At 36.5% G+C, this 14,751-nt stretch overlaps 1 protein-coding gene across 1 annotated transcript; it reads right to left on the minus strand.

Moving 5' to 3' along the window:
• Positions 1-557: 557 nt before the first annotated feature.
• Positions 558-12,265, minus strand: LOC134541620 (protein G12-like). The gene is made up of 5 exons (XM_063385179.1): positions 12,142-12,265; positions 8,688-8,748; positions 7,664-7,854; positions 3,496-3,741; positions 558-719 (listed from the first exon to the last, which is right to left on the minus strand). The coding sequence occupies exons 2-5, from the start codon at positions 8,746-8,748 to the stop codon at positions 591-593; spliced, it is 627 nt and encodes a 208-aa protein (XP_063241249.1). The 5' UTR covers positions 12,142-12,265; the 3' UTR covers positions 558-590.
• Positions 12,266-14,751: the final 2,486 nt, after the last annotated feature.

Below are 14,751 nucleotides of genomic sequence, written 5' to 3' on the forward strand. Positions count from 1 at the left end.
CACAGCTTTATTTTTCGTTACCGAGAGATGAAATTTAACTTATTTGTGTTAAATAATTAACTTATATAAATGCGTTTTATAATTTTAAGAGAAAGAGGGTGGGTGCATAAGTTTCTGAATTTCAGACTTTTGTAAGATTTAAATTCGTAATTTTAACTCTGATAAGGCCAATAATACATCTAATTCCCTTGCTTTTACACTAATGACCTACTTTTATATTTTGATTTCGTTTATAACTATCCGTTCTGTTTGAAAATTATGAAATACTTTAATGAAAGTAACAGTAGATATTATGAAATGTATTAAATGCAATACCAGATTTACATTTGAAGACTACAGTGTTGTCTAGTAATCAAATGTACTTATTATTCAAACACCTTAGTTTTCCATTGAATGCTTATTGACGTCACTTCATCAACCAAACTTCATTGAGGACTGGGTGGTAAAAAATAAAAATAATTTTGTTTGCGGGATTATTTTATTCCCTCCATTTTTTATGCTGACACAAAATCACGGTAAATTTTGTTTGATAAGTTGCACAAACACAAGTAAAATAATTTAAGCGCTGTTAAGTTTTAATGTCTTTCATTTCAGAGTTCTTTCCATCCCAAAACATTTGCGATATCGGTGACGATCTTATCCACGTCGACTTTCAGGTTTTTCAGCACCGTCAATTCGTCTTGCAGCTCCTTCATCATGTAGATCTTGTGAACAAATGCCTATAAAACAATTAGAAAACAATCATGATTTTGTACAGCCAAAAAAAAATATATATGTATCATCCACGTAAGACAAAAGAATTACAGGACCATATTTTCCAAGTTTTGTTTTGTCTCGCCTAATTCACAAAGAAGTTTTCCCAAATGTCCACGCACAGATTAAATAAATACATGTCAGTAGTTACAAAAGTTGATACCCATAATCCATATTGACTGTAAGACTATTCATATAGGAACAGTTATCTGTTGGCGCAATATAAATGTTCTTGGAACACATGGAACTGTTATAAACAGTGGTTTAGGATGTTCTGTGTACCACGCGTTTTGCGGAAAGATCATCCTACAAACATAACTGTTTGGCTGTCCTTTCTCTGCTCAATTTTTTTCATACACAAGGGATCTGCATCTGGTTGTGCCACATGATATCCAAAACTAAAATTTAGGTTATTAGGATTGGATATTTGGTAACATAGCCTGTAAAGATTAATATGAGTCTATGTTTATTTAAGTAATAGAGGTGTGCGTTTATCCCTAAACACACACGGAAACTTCCATACGTGTTTCGTGTCTTTTTTTTCGCAAGAACTAATTTTGATATGCAGGTTTATTTATTCTAATTATGGTTCATAAGTACTTGAACGTAAGACCCTGCATTTTTAATCTGGTTTCTTCTGACCAATCTGTGCCGATGACCAGCAAAATTTATCTCCCCCTTGGGAGATATGATTTATGCCTTGACATGCGACAAAATTGGCATAAAAAGTTAAAAATTACAATTGTAGCATAAGATGGGAAAATCCGTAATCCAACTTGAAGACGCGAAACGAAAACTGGGAAAATTACAGAAATTATAAATAAGAAATAAAAATTCAAACATGAACCCACAGAAAATAAGCCTAAATCAGCTGATGTCGAACAGGTAAACCCAACGATGAACCTAAACATGTATAATGGAAATTACAATGGCTACAGCACAGACGAACACAAACGAACTTAAAAATCAGACAACACAACAAATTCTGTGGAAGGAATTAAGTCATGAAAAAAAAAAAATAACAGCACATACGAACACAATATATTTGCTGCATTGTTCAGGTTTTGTTGTCTGTATGCATTTACTGTTTTTGATGAAACTGTATCGTCGTTGTTAGCCCACTGTGTTTCATCTGTTTGACCTCAGCTGATTTATAGATTGTTTTCTGTCATTTATTGTTTTCATTTTTATTTCTTTTTTTGGATTTATGAAATTTTTTCCACGATAAACAGTGCAGAACTCCAATGGTGTATGTCCATGAAACTGTATCAAATCAACAATTTTTCCCAGTGCGTGAGTCGTTCCAAAGGGCCTATTCTTGACGCTACCGGAATAATTCCGCTAGCGGAATGACTAATTTCCGACTATGATTTGCTAAACTCTATTCTTGAACACTCGCTACCGGAATCATGTATTGGAATTGCGTCACAAATTTGCGGAATAATTCCGCCACCCCTTTGCTGGCGGAATCACAATTCCGGTAGACCATTTTTTGAAATAATCTTATTGTGGACGAAAATGAAAATGAGGGCGAAGCGGAAAATGTCCAAGTTGGAAGAGTCTTTGTTGACAGGAGAAATCCATGGGAACTAAGTGATGTAAAATTTGAAAAATTATTTCGCTTAAGTAAACCATTGACACGTGAATTCATTCGTATCTTGGCACCTAACTTGGTGGCAAGGCGACGTGTTTCAGAGATTTCTCCCGATACGAAAGTAAGTTGTATATTATAACTAGTCAAAATCATTTATTTGAAGTATTGTTAATTGTTCCTTCTGTTAAATCACCACATAACCTACTACTCAGTTTATTATAGCTTCCTCTCCACTCTTCCCACTTTCCCTATAACTTTTTTTTAATGGTAATTTGAAAGTTAGCTCATTTTTGTTTAAAATCTAAAGGACATTTCCCAAAATACATCTTACATCTTCACAATAATCTAAAAGGGTGTTTAATTAAGCACCTAACTGACAATTTTAAAGAGTTGTTATATTAGGTTAGCAACATTAATGACAGTGAAGAAACATGAGAATAATTGGGTATGGTGGGTTAGCTACATTAACAATACCTAAATTGTGTGAACACTGGTTTGGTTATCTACGTCCGATATACGTTATAAGTGCATTAAAATTACTACATAATTGTAACGCTGGTTTGTTGAGATATGTTATACTTCATCTTATGTTAATTGGTAACCAATTGTTTGAATGCTGTAACAGTATATTAAATGTAGCTTATCTAATGTCACACTGTGCACACTATATTAAAGTACGTATTTTAATGTTACTAACCTATAATAGCGTCCACACGTGAATTTTTAATTAATAGAACCTTACCTATCTTTCCCACAATATAGTATTTGTAATATGTAACCTAATCACTTTTTAAAATAGTGAACTGCTTCAACTTTTACAACTTCTTAGAGAAACATTTCAGGAAGTGAATAAAAGCATGCTAGTTTGTTTTTCCAGTAAAGTTTCACTCCTTCGCAATGATCAGGTTCTCTGTTGTGAGAAAAACATGATTGGCCTTGTACCGGTGACTTCGGCAGTAAAAGCAACGTTGGCACACTTCTTAAAAAGACTTTTCGGTAACACGACAATGTTGATTCTGGTAGCCACTACAGCAGTTTCGAGAATAGGCTTGTAACTCTCTACCGGAATGAAACTTGCGGATTAATCCGGTAGCGGAATTATTCCGGTAGCGTCGAGAATAGGCCCCCGGGAAGGAACGGAGACTCACGTGGAACTTCTCGCTGCTGAGGCGGTCGAAGAACTCCTTGAAGTCGGCGCTGGCGGCCACCTGCTTCTTGATGTTGGCGATCAGCTGCTGCGGGTTGACCATGGCGAAAAGCTCCTCCAGGAAGGAGGCCACGCCCCTGGGGGCGGGCCCCGCGCGCGGCGACACGTGATCCATGCTTATCAGGTCGGCGAACTTGTTGATGTCCTTGTAGATCGGCACGCCGTGAGCGTATGCCCAGGCCATCAGCTGTGGGTCACGTGAGCACGTTTCACCGCTCATTGGCGGGTTGTATATGTTTATAACGACAAACCTCGACTGCCGGTTCGTCAAGAAAAATGGTAATATTAAACATATATAACACTTGGGGACCTCACTTCAAGTTTAAGATGAACAACTGGTTTATAGGAAACAATAAAGTATTTGATATGTATCACTAAGCATCTGGATAGTGTTTAACTTAACAGAGCTAAAATCCTTAAAACCACCGTTGTCGACTAATGCTAATACCAAAATTCAAACGAAAACCTACTTCAAACTGCTTTAAATCAAGGGTACTGGTTGTTAAGTTAGGTACATGCTTAAGAAAGTATTTAAAAAAAATTATATTAAAGATAGTTTTACAGTGCGGCTTTAATTTTTTTTCAAAATCACGTAATACTTTCGAGTCACAAAACTCTAGGGGAAATTATTTAAATAAAATAATTTTACGACAGCGACGTGTGTTACGGTCTTCGTAAAACCTTTTTCAACTAAACATGCTGTCTTTATCCCTCCGTTGGAGAAACGGTAGTCACCCACTCCTCTCCCTCCGTCCCCTGTATTTATTTTTGATACCCCTTGGCGGCAGGTTATTCCAGTTTCTTGTCCTTTCTTAAAACTAGGTTTCCATTATTAATATATATTTTTATTTTCAATATATAAGTGGTTCAGATCCATTTTCAAAGTGTATACTAGCCTTGGAAAGCACTTTAAGCCAAAAGTTGCAGCTATATGTTTTAAATTTTTTTTTTGTCGTTATGAACATGCAGTCGAAGTATACACTCATATATACATATACATATATATGACAGTTACTTGGAAATTATTTTGGAGAAAATGTGGAAGTTTTTTGAAGAATATATGAGTCGTGTATTTTCAAACCCGGCCATCTCCACAAAAAAAAATGGTTTTGTTCTAGAAAATCAAATTCCATGGTAACCCACTGTGAATAAGAAGCAGTTAATTACAAAAGCGGCCATATTCATTTAATAAACCGTCTTACAATCCCTGGTTTAGTTCCACAACCGGCCATGTTTTACAATATATTAGTTTCAAAACCGACCCTGTGATATTTTCGCCAATTAGTTACAAAACCGCCCGAGTGATTTGCGCCACTGTCGTATTGTCTCAGCAAAGTCGCAGTTGCATACCAGTAAGTTATAGCTATATTATCTATGGAGTGATTGTTTTGTTTGTTTGTTTGTATAGGTTGTGGTGGTTGCAAGATTTAGATTTTGTTCTTAAAATGTATAAATTTCCACAGAAATGTGAAGAAGGGTAGAGGAAGAAAACGAACAAGAAATCCGGACAGATGGAAGAAAAATAAAGAGAAAAGGGAAAAGTGAGTGTTTTACAGTTGCATTTGTTTATGTTGTTGTACAGTTTTTCTCTTTTATGTTACCGGTAGTTGCTAACTCCATGATGTTACTAACTAGCAGATACAAAAGCTGAATTTTACGACAATGTATTGTAAAATAAAAATGTGTTGTGGTTTCAGGTATTCTGCCCAAGGCTTTCCAACAATGCCGAAGTGTCGTCACAAGAATTCAACATTCCAGTGTGCAACACTTAACCAGAATGATGTCAAGTACTGTTATGAATGTTTCTGCGGCCACCATGATAAACGACAGGATGCATTCTTAGTGAAGCACACAAATGCAAAGGAACCAAAAATGCATCACTCAGATGGTAAACGGGAGCCTAAACAGGTAACCATAAAATATTTTATACCAAAGAAACTATCAGGCAGGATGGTCCGTGTGTGCAGAGAAACATTTTTAAAAATTCTGCAAATTTCTAAACACAGAGTGCAATGAGTCGTTTCCAGGTACAGGAAAAGAGGCAAAATTCCTCATGAAGGACGGGGAGGGGACCATAGATCGAAATCGTTTGTTCCAAAGCTCAAAGCAGTTAATGAATTCATTGAGAGATTCAAAGCTACTGAAGTGCATTATTGTAGAAGAAAAACTCAGGAGCGTGTCTACCTAAGCAGTGATCTCGATATTAAAAAAATGTGGTGTATGTATCAGAGAGAGAACAGGAGCCCTGATTTATCAGTAAAACAAAGTTATTTTCGTTCTGTTTTTAAAAAATTTTACAACAAAGGGTTTGGAACACCTAGGACAGATGCATGTTCGTCATGCATTGAACAAACATACAGAATTAAACATGAAACCAGTTTAAGAAATAAAAATGAGCTGATGACACAACAAAGGGTACTCAGGTTAAATGCAAAAGCATTTTATTCAATTCTTAGATGTACCGCTGATGGTTTACTGACGATGTCTTTTGATTGCCAGAAAAACCAAGTTATGCCACGAGTGCCAGATCAGGCCACCTACTATAGCCGCCAGTTGTATGAGTATAACTTTACTGTTGTAAAAGGTCATTCAAGAGCTCCACTTAATGTACACACAGTCACTATTTATCACTGGAATAAGTCAGAATTTGCAAAAGGCTCGAACCAAATTTCGTCTGCTGTGTACCATACTTTGTGTAATATTGATTGTACGAATATCATTACTTTGAGACTGGTGGCTGATGGATGCGGCGACCAAAACAAGAACTCTATAATGGTTACCATGCTTTCCCACTGGTTTGTCAATATGGCCCCAAAGAGTGTTGAAAAAAAAAGAAATAAATTTTCCTATCGTTGGACATTCTTTCCTCCCACCAGACAGAGTGTTTGGTAAAATAGAGAGACAAATTCATTCTCACAAGGTGATTTGTGATCTAAAGGAATATGTTAAAATATTAGCTGGACATGGGTCTACCATTCATGTAGGGACGCAATGTGTAGTTTATTATTGGAAAGCCTTAACTAAAGAACTCGCTAAACCAACAGGACAGTGGCACTTCCAGTTTGCTGCCTCTAAACGGCTGTCCCTCATCAAGAACAAGGCCGGAAACTGCATTTTAGTATCAGGAGAGATGCATTATCGCACTGACCTCTGTGGCTACAAAACAACAATGAAGAGAGCCAAAACTTTGAAAAGTGTCTTTCCTAGTGTTGTCAAACCTGGTGTTCAAGTCAACCCACTTAAAATAAGGGATGTTAACAACTTACTGACAAAACATTTTGGTGATAAATGGCAGGAGCTCAAGTACTTAGAATTTTATAAAAATGTCCTGCAACTGCATGATCTACATGAAGAAGAGGCGCCAGAGGAAGCATCTAATGATGGCTGTGAGCTAATGACAGAGGATGCGGCATCATTTGTGTAGTGTAAAGTACTGTAAAACTCAAAGGTGAAACAGTGCTGAAGTGGTATGTCCTGGTGTCATAGTTTTAATTAAACGTATTTCAACTGTCAGTAACAATACTTTTATGTATAAAATGCTTTTAAACAAGTATGTACTTAACAATGTATTGTTAACATGTCAGTCAAGTACTAGGCATATTATATACACAATGTAACCATGTACAATGTATCACAATAAACATTTATGTTCTATACACCCTTGGTATTTTCAACAGGTTTGGTTCCAAAAGTGGCCAAGTGACATGGATAGTTCCAAAACCAGCCAAGTTCAATTTTTTAACTTTAATAACTGGCAAAGTTATTAATTGTGATTAGTAGGACTTTTACTAAATATTGTTTGCATTTTTATAACACACTTCTACATTAACATATTGAATGCCACATCATGGAACTGAGTAAACAGTTTTCCTCGATTTCTCGTAAAACTGTTCTGAGGGAGATGGCCAGTTTTGGAAATACACGACTCATATGGGAATATTGGTTTTTTATCCCTCGGGAATCCATGTCATGAGTGCAATTTTTATTTGAATTTTTTTAAATAATTTTGACTAAATTCTATCCACCGGCTTTGAACTGGTAACTCTGGACTAGACTTTTATGTAAGTAAGTTGGTATTAGGCACGTTGATGACGCGATGGCTGGCTCACCTCTTTGACCTCGGATGAGGTGAAGATGGCCTTCCAGATGACGGCGAACTTGTCGCCGGACATCCAGCTGATGAACTCCTGCGCCTCCTCGTCATTGGCCACGTAGTTGAGGACCAGCTTCGTCACGTTCTTGATCGGGATGGTGGAGATGATTGCGTCGAAGTCGGCCTGCAGCGTGCTGTTGGCGTCGCCTGCGCACACGGCCCGGGGTAGTCGTAGCCACCGCGCGCAACCAAGCCCGGGGGCCGCTCGCAATACCACCGTCACGGGTTCATCATTTTTAAGGGGCACCAGTGGACGTTTAGTAGCAAGTGTATATATATATATTTGTATTTATAGCCAAAAATGTATGTGTGTATATATATATATTCATTTTTGGCTATAAATCCAAATTTAAAGTGTTTGAAAAGGTTGGGAGTTAAAATTAAGTTCGTAGGAGTGTATACTTGGCATATAGAGGCGCGAGAGTTTTCATATATCCATCTGAGCAGTTGTCCGCAGCTGCACAGTTCTTAAAACATTTATTTAGTTTTAAGTTGAAGCATGAAAAGTTATGTGATTTGTTACTAGGTTAGTTAAAAAATAATAATAATATTAATAATAAAGGCGCAGTTCGGGTCCGCGCCGTTGATTTTTCGTGAAACTTCGTGATTTCGTTTTCGACACTGCCGTGAATCAAGTTTTAATTATTATTATTCCTTTCGATGCAAGCTTTCCTCTGATTTGCGTTTTCTAACATACCTAGCATATTTACGAATCCTATGAGATGGCAGCTTTAATTATTTTGTAATTTTCAATTTAATACCGATTTTCACTTATAATCACGGTACTGGTAGTTCTCCGTAAGCTCTTCACAGTGACACCTGAACCTATGTCCCAGCTTAACACGTCTACACTAGTTTTATTAATATATTCAAACCAATATATAATGCAGTCTTAAATGCCAAATGTGATAAACTTAACTGAGTAGTGGCACATTTACATGGGAGATGAAGACTTTTAGTAGTGCGTGACTGATACTCACTTGCGACGGAGGCTCCGTACGTGAAGCCCAGAACGGCTACCAGCACCACGAGGACCTTCATCTAGAAAACAACAATCAAGAGCATTGTGTCAGCTATCTGTGAAAATAAATTACCTTGTCGTGTCCTGCATTTGGCCTCGGCCCCCTTTTGCGAGTGCTACATGCTAATCCCTGAAACAAACATGGCTGCCCCGACACCGCAGGGTATTTTTTACCTAATCTCTATGCCTAAGCTAGTTATCCTGTAACATGGTGATGCACCCGGCGCCAATAGATGGCGACTGCTCCAGAATGTAAATAAGTGGGATTCATTTAGAAGTGTAAAAGTAACGAAAAAAAGCGTACCCGTATGTATTCGTTTCTATAACAATCAGTACTCGTTACTATAGTATCGTTACTCGTTACTTCTGATACCGCATAACATGCAACGAATCGAGTCGTATTGCGTACGCGTACAGTTTTACGTCGCGTAAATAATAATAAATAGAATATATACAATAATCAATAATTGATAATTAGCAGATTTTGTTAACCAAGAAACAATTAAATCTCATTAGAGCGGGTTTATTATATTATCTCTTTTAAGATAATAAACAAATTCGTAAATATTTCTAAATTGTGAAAAATACTTACTTTTGTTGTTTCTGTTCCAATCTCAAACTTTGAATACACACACAATACCTTTAATCAACAGTAAAAAACTTGGACGACGAATTTACAAATTATGCTTTACTTACTAAACAAACATAGTTCTTTGTAACGTAAATTCATCGAATATGCGCGCGTATGCTTGAAACATACGAAACATGCGAGTAACGAAATGCAGCCGTGTGTAACGTTTCGTTACTCGTATATAGACGGCGCACCCGTTACTCAGTAACGAATACATACGGTTTGCTACAGCTCTAGATTCATTGTGTCATTACTCAGGGAAGGAGCAGGCTTCCGCTCGTGTTGGGAGCATCCCAAGAGTCAGAAATTAGCATATGATCAGGACAGTCAGTGACATCTTATAGAACATGCTGCAAAGGCTAAATCTGTAAATATGGACCGTAATGATAATGTAACCGACTTGTATATAAGCTTTGCTTGTACTGTAAGCAAGATGGAAAACTGCAGCCCTGCTCTGCCTGGCAGACTGCCCGCCTTCCAGAGCTGTTCGACAGTGACGACTGATGACATCACACCCCAGGAGGGTGTTCACCCCACTTCAAGCCACTCCAGCACTGGACTCTGTTGCCGGGACACGTCAACCTTTATTTCTCATAATACTGTAGCTTTGACACTGTTCATTGCAAGGTCGGTTTTCAGTTCAGTTAAAATTTTTTACACTGTTAGAAATTACAATCAATCTACAGACATTTTAACGAAGAATTTTACTGAAATAAACGAAGAGTTCTTCGTAATTTCAAATAACTGAGTCTCCCAAAAAAAAAAAAAACTATTTATGTGTTTTATCTTCATAGCTGTGTGATTCTTTCTTAACAAAGGTAAACACACAATTGGACAAAAGAAGTGTGTTCTTGCTGTAACCTAACCAGTATTCGAGTGATTGGTTAATATACCAAGAATATTATTTTGGATTCATGTTCCAAGTACGTGAGCTCAATGTAAGTAAATTTGCCAACGTCCCTTAAAAATTTGTAACCAGCGCTCGTCGTAAATTGAAGGTGAAAATATTTAACAGTGCATTGCGTGAAACCGTGTTTATTTGTACGATTTTAATATATAACTCGTCATTTCGCTTAATTATTTTATTATTTACGTTAGATAGTAATTTTCAAATCTTTTAAGTAAAACATTGCATCATTTTTGCACCAAAATTGAGATTTCCTGTGAATCTGGTTATTTTGATCTAACCTTAAAGAAATGACTGAATTGTGTTAATAGTGTCACCTGTCTAAACAATAACACTCACTGGTTAACAGTGAAACTCTTGTAAAAGTGTGAAACAAAATTTATTTGTAACTTATTTGGATACAATTTTTTTTGCTAGTAAGTTTTAATTTACTTACATTTCTTTTTATCGGTAAAATATTTCTATATAACATATTTCAAAAATAAAAATAAATGGTTAATTTTATTATTAGATACAAACTATCGTGGAGTAAGAAAATTCACATGCGAAGATTAAGATAGGAACAAATATGTGTTACAAAATGTGTTTGCATCAGAAACTATTGTTTTATATTTCACTATCAAACGTTATCCATTCCGACTCGACTGAGCACAAAGAACGCCACTCAGTTGTGACAACACCTCACAGTTTCTTGATTTGCTGCCGGTTCAAGCTCTCTGTCTAGTACGAGGTGTGTGTGTGTGCGTGTGTGTGTGTGTAAGCACTATAATGCTACTTGCGAAACAAAGTACATTCTTCAAATAAACTACTGCCAGCTTCAGCGGTTATACCTTAAAAGTCAAATACTTTAGCTGTTCCTCCTTCTTATTGCTTAATGAATAAAAATCTATACCACAGATATCATAATGTGTGAAAATATCGTAAACTAAAAGATTGTTTCAGCAAATAAACTAGTTATATATTGTGCAAGTCTTAGTAGTGTATACAGGTAAACCAATGAAATTTGAGTTATGGGATGAGATATGGATGTTTTGAATATTATTTGGTACTAGTGGTAATATGCATGTGCTTGTACGCTTTCAGTTTTTTATAGTATGCATAAAATTTAAATAATAACTCCAAAGTTTAAGAAGTTATTTTTACAGGGTATCATACATAGCACCAGGGTGTTAAATTTACTGCACCTAGACGCTTTTAGACATTACCCCAAGTACGCATCGTTTTCACTGAGTTAGTGATGCTTTCAGTGTCATCACAAACTGCCAACTTTATTTAACCAATTTCATTGGAAGATGTTAGCGGCGAACAAATAGATCTATGGCACTAAAGAAAACATGCAATGATGGTGTTTGTCCATACCTAATCGATATTGCCAAAGCATCCGCTTTATTTTTTGTTACACTTAATGATTAATAAACCTTTCGTGAAACGAAAAGTAATAGAACTTCGAAGAAAACATTCTCAGTTGTATCATATAAATACATATAATATTTTTAGTTTTGAATTTATTTCTCTAAGACATAATTCACAAAACAAATGTTTCATCAGTATTGTAATTTATTTTACCAAATACCCATAGAAACCAAGTTCAGACATTTTTTTTTTTTTTACCAGCCTGTACAGTGGAACGGCTTTATACTCTTTCGTTTGAGGTTGGATGGTTGCTCTAATGAAGTTTAAGACGTTGTTTATAATAAAACTTGATATACAAATTTTAATAAAAGGTAAAATAAAGCATAGGTATATATCGTTTTTGCAAGTAACGAAGTAAAAAATGAAAACTTGTTTCATAGGGTTTTCTGTAATTTGAGGAGAGAAATGTATACCTTTATTTTAAACTTTTTTTTAAATAAAAGTAATTTAACACTGGCTCACCTTTTGATGTGGTATGTAACACCTTTTCTCAGCAAGACACAAATACGAATTCAACACGATGTTTTAGGGACTTATATACCATAGTGTTACGTGATACTTTCTGGTAACCTTGAGATCAGAAAAATGAGAATTTTTTAAATAATTTATTTTCTTTGCACTTGACTCTCTGATAACCCGTATCTAAGACGATTGTTGCACGATATCTTTCATGTTGGCGTGATGTGATTTCTTATCAGTCACCTGGTCACTGTAGAGGCGTATAAAATCCTAATAATCACTCAAAAGTGGGTACCAGATTCCGTGAGTTATTACGCCCCTTCCCCTTTTTTTCCCTTCTTTCTCTCTCTTAGTATCTGTATGTGTACATTCTAAATCTGAATCAATAATTAAACTAAGTGAAATGACAAAAATTTAACATTTGGTTAATTTTTTATAATTGTTAGATCAGTTGAATTCACAGGGAATCTCTTTTGAATGTAGTGAAACTAACTGCTAAATGATAGGGAATTATTTTTTAATGAGGTAAATTCAGTATCTAAAATATACAAAATGAATTCACAGATTCTAGCTGAGCGTTTTAACCAAATTGCAAACAAAAGTAAATGATTTGGAGCAGTTTCAACTACTTCAAATTCCAAGTGTGGGACGCTGATTATAACGGCTGGGCACGTTTGTCCCACTTTGGCATGCTTGCGAAGGTTGAGTGGTGTCCTTCGTGAAGGTGGAGGACCATGTTTTCCAAGATAGAATCCTCTTGGTGTGATGGCTGCGTGGTTCCGGGTCCGTTGTTCCCCGGTTCTACCTTTAAGAAGCGCTGACACGGGAGGGAATGTGGTACAGGAAAAGTCTGAGTTGTGGAACTTGTTTCAAATTCGATAGTTCTCAAAAATATTACCAATGGTAAAATTTCCTTAATGTCAACTGCAACGTAACGCATGATGTTTATTTACGAACACCGACGATCACCAGAAGTTGTTTACGAACAGTTTTGGCAAAACGAACAGTGGCAGAAGGATGCACAGAGCAATCGTACAGCATTTTTGAGAACTGCCAAATTTGAGACAGTTTAAATTAAACAGAAAATAGCATGTCACGTATCCGGAAAACTATGGTCTGAGTGTGTGAGCTGGTCCTTTACGTTTGTGTTACGGATGGGTGTATGTTGGTCGGAGATCTCCTTTATTGCACGGCTAACACTCGATGCTGGGATCAACACTAAGGGCGGTATTCCAAGACTTTCGGGTAAGGTAGTGAACAAGCACTACCTTGTTGGGATACAAACCTAACCTTAATTGCAGGCCGTATTCCGGGACGTATCCAAACCCAATCCCTATTATGTAACGGAAAATCAACCGTTTTAGTAAATTGTGCCCTGCACGAGACAAGAAACTGATTTCAATGCATTCTAGCGGATGTTTAGCAACCATCGATACATTTATTGCGCTATAAAGCCACGTCCAGACGATGCGATTTTTCGTGCAACTTGCGCTGTGCCCTGCGCGCATGCAATAGCGCATGACAAGCGCAAGCAGCCTGTGCGTCGAGCGCATGCGCGTTTACCTGGAAATCAGTAGCGCGTCTGGTAGCACACGTGTTCCCATTGTCAGTGGGTATCATCGGCCATTTCCGTGCGCTACGCCGTTTTTGTCTACACAAGTGTGCATGTTTTTGTAGTTGAGAGTTGTCAGAGTTCAGTTAATTGATACTGTGATTGTACATAGTGATAACCAGGAAAGCACATTGCAGTTCATAGAAGACTACCGTAAACATGAACTCCTGTGGAACACTAGCTTAAAAGAATACAAAAACAAACAACTTTGAAGGGATGCCATCATTGAACTAGGACAAAAGTATGGACTAAATGAAAAAGCTGTGAAAAATAAGAACAAAAACTTATGTTGTTATTTTAGCAAGGAGCATGATAAAGTCCGTAGTGCAAAAAGTGGCATGTCAGCGAATGCAAAGGAAGTTTGCATACAAGGCACTGTTGTTTTTGAAAGACACGGCCGTACCATTTCAGACTGTGGACAGCATTGATGACAGCACCAACAATGATGACAACAATGAGATGAATGTAAGTATAATGTAATGTATTTGTGTTATGATACATGATATTATATTTGTGATTGCTGATAAATATGTATCTGCACAAATATACACTGTTACATTGCATCTACCGCATGATGTGCGAATGTTTGTATGTTAAGGACTCTGTCTACTGAGCTTGCAGCCACAGAGTGTAATAGGGGACTCAAAGTTGCAATTAATTATTTCTCAATGTATCTAATTTAAAGATAACTATCAAACAAAAAGTATTCCACTTTTACTGTCCTGTCTGTAAACATATTGCCGTACAATAGATATTTAAATTCTCAATAATCATACTTCATTTGAAAATGTCCCTTACCGATTGGTATTTCACAAAACAAAAAGAGCAACATCGTGAATCATTGTATCGCAAAATTGTTATATGAAATGTTATACATAATTCGCTTCGGGGATGATAAAAGACATTGTCAATAACTGTCCATCCAGAATTTATCTACTGTAGCTAAGTATGATTTCTAATTTAAATACAGAAAGTGGTTATCAGAGCCCTTAATATTCAAT

Source organism: Bacillus rossius (assembly GCF_032445375.1).
Source record: "Bacillus rossius redtenbacheri isolate Brsri chromosome 4 unlocalized genomic scaffold, Brsri_v3 Brsri_v3_scf4_1, whole genome shotgun sequence".
In the NCBI taxonomy this organism is placed as follows: Eukaryota; Metazoa; Arthropoda; class Insecta; order Phasmatodea; family Bacillidae; genus Bacillus; species Bacillus rossius.

Coding starts and splice junctions, on each gene's coding strand:
- LOC134541620 (XM_063385179.1), bottom strand. CDS start 8,748: ATGAAGGTCCTCGTGGTGCTGGTAGCCGTTCTGGGCTTCACGTACGGA. Junction 7,855..8,687: donor GTACGGAGCCTCCGTCGCAA/GTGAGTATCAGT, acceptor CCGTGTGCGCAG/GCGACGCCAACAGCACGCTG. Junction 720..3,495: donor TCAGCAGCGAGAAGTTCCAC/GTGAGTCTCCGT, acceptor ATTGTTTTATAG/GCATTTGTTCACAAGATCTA.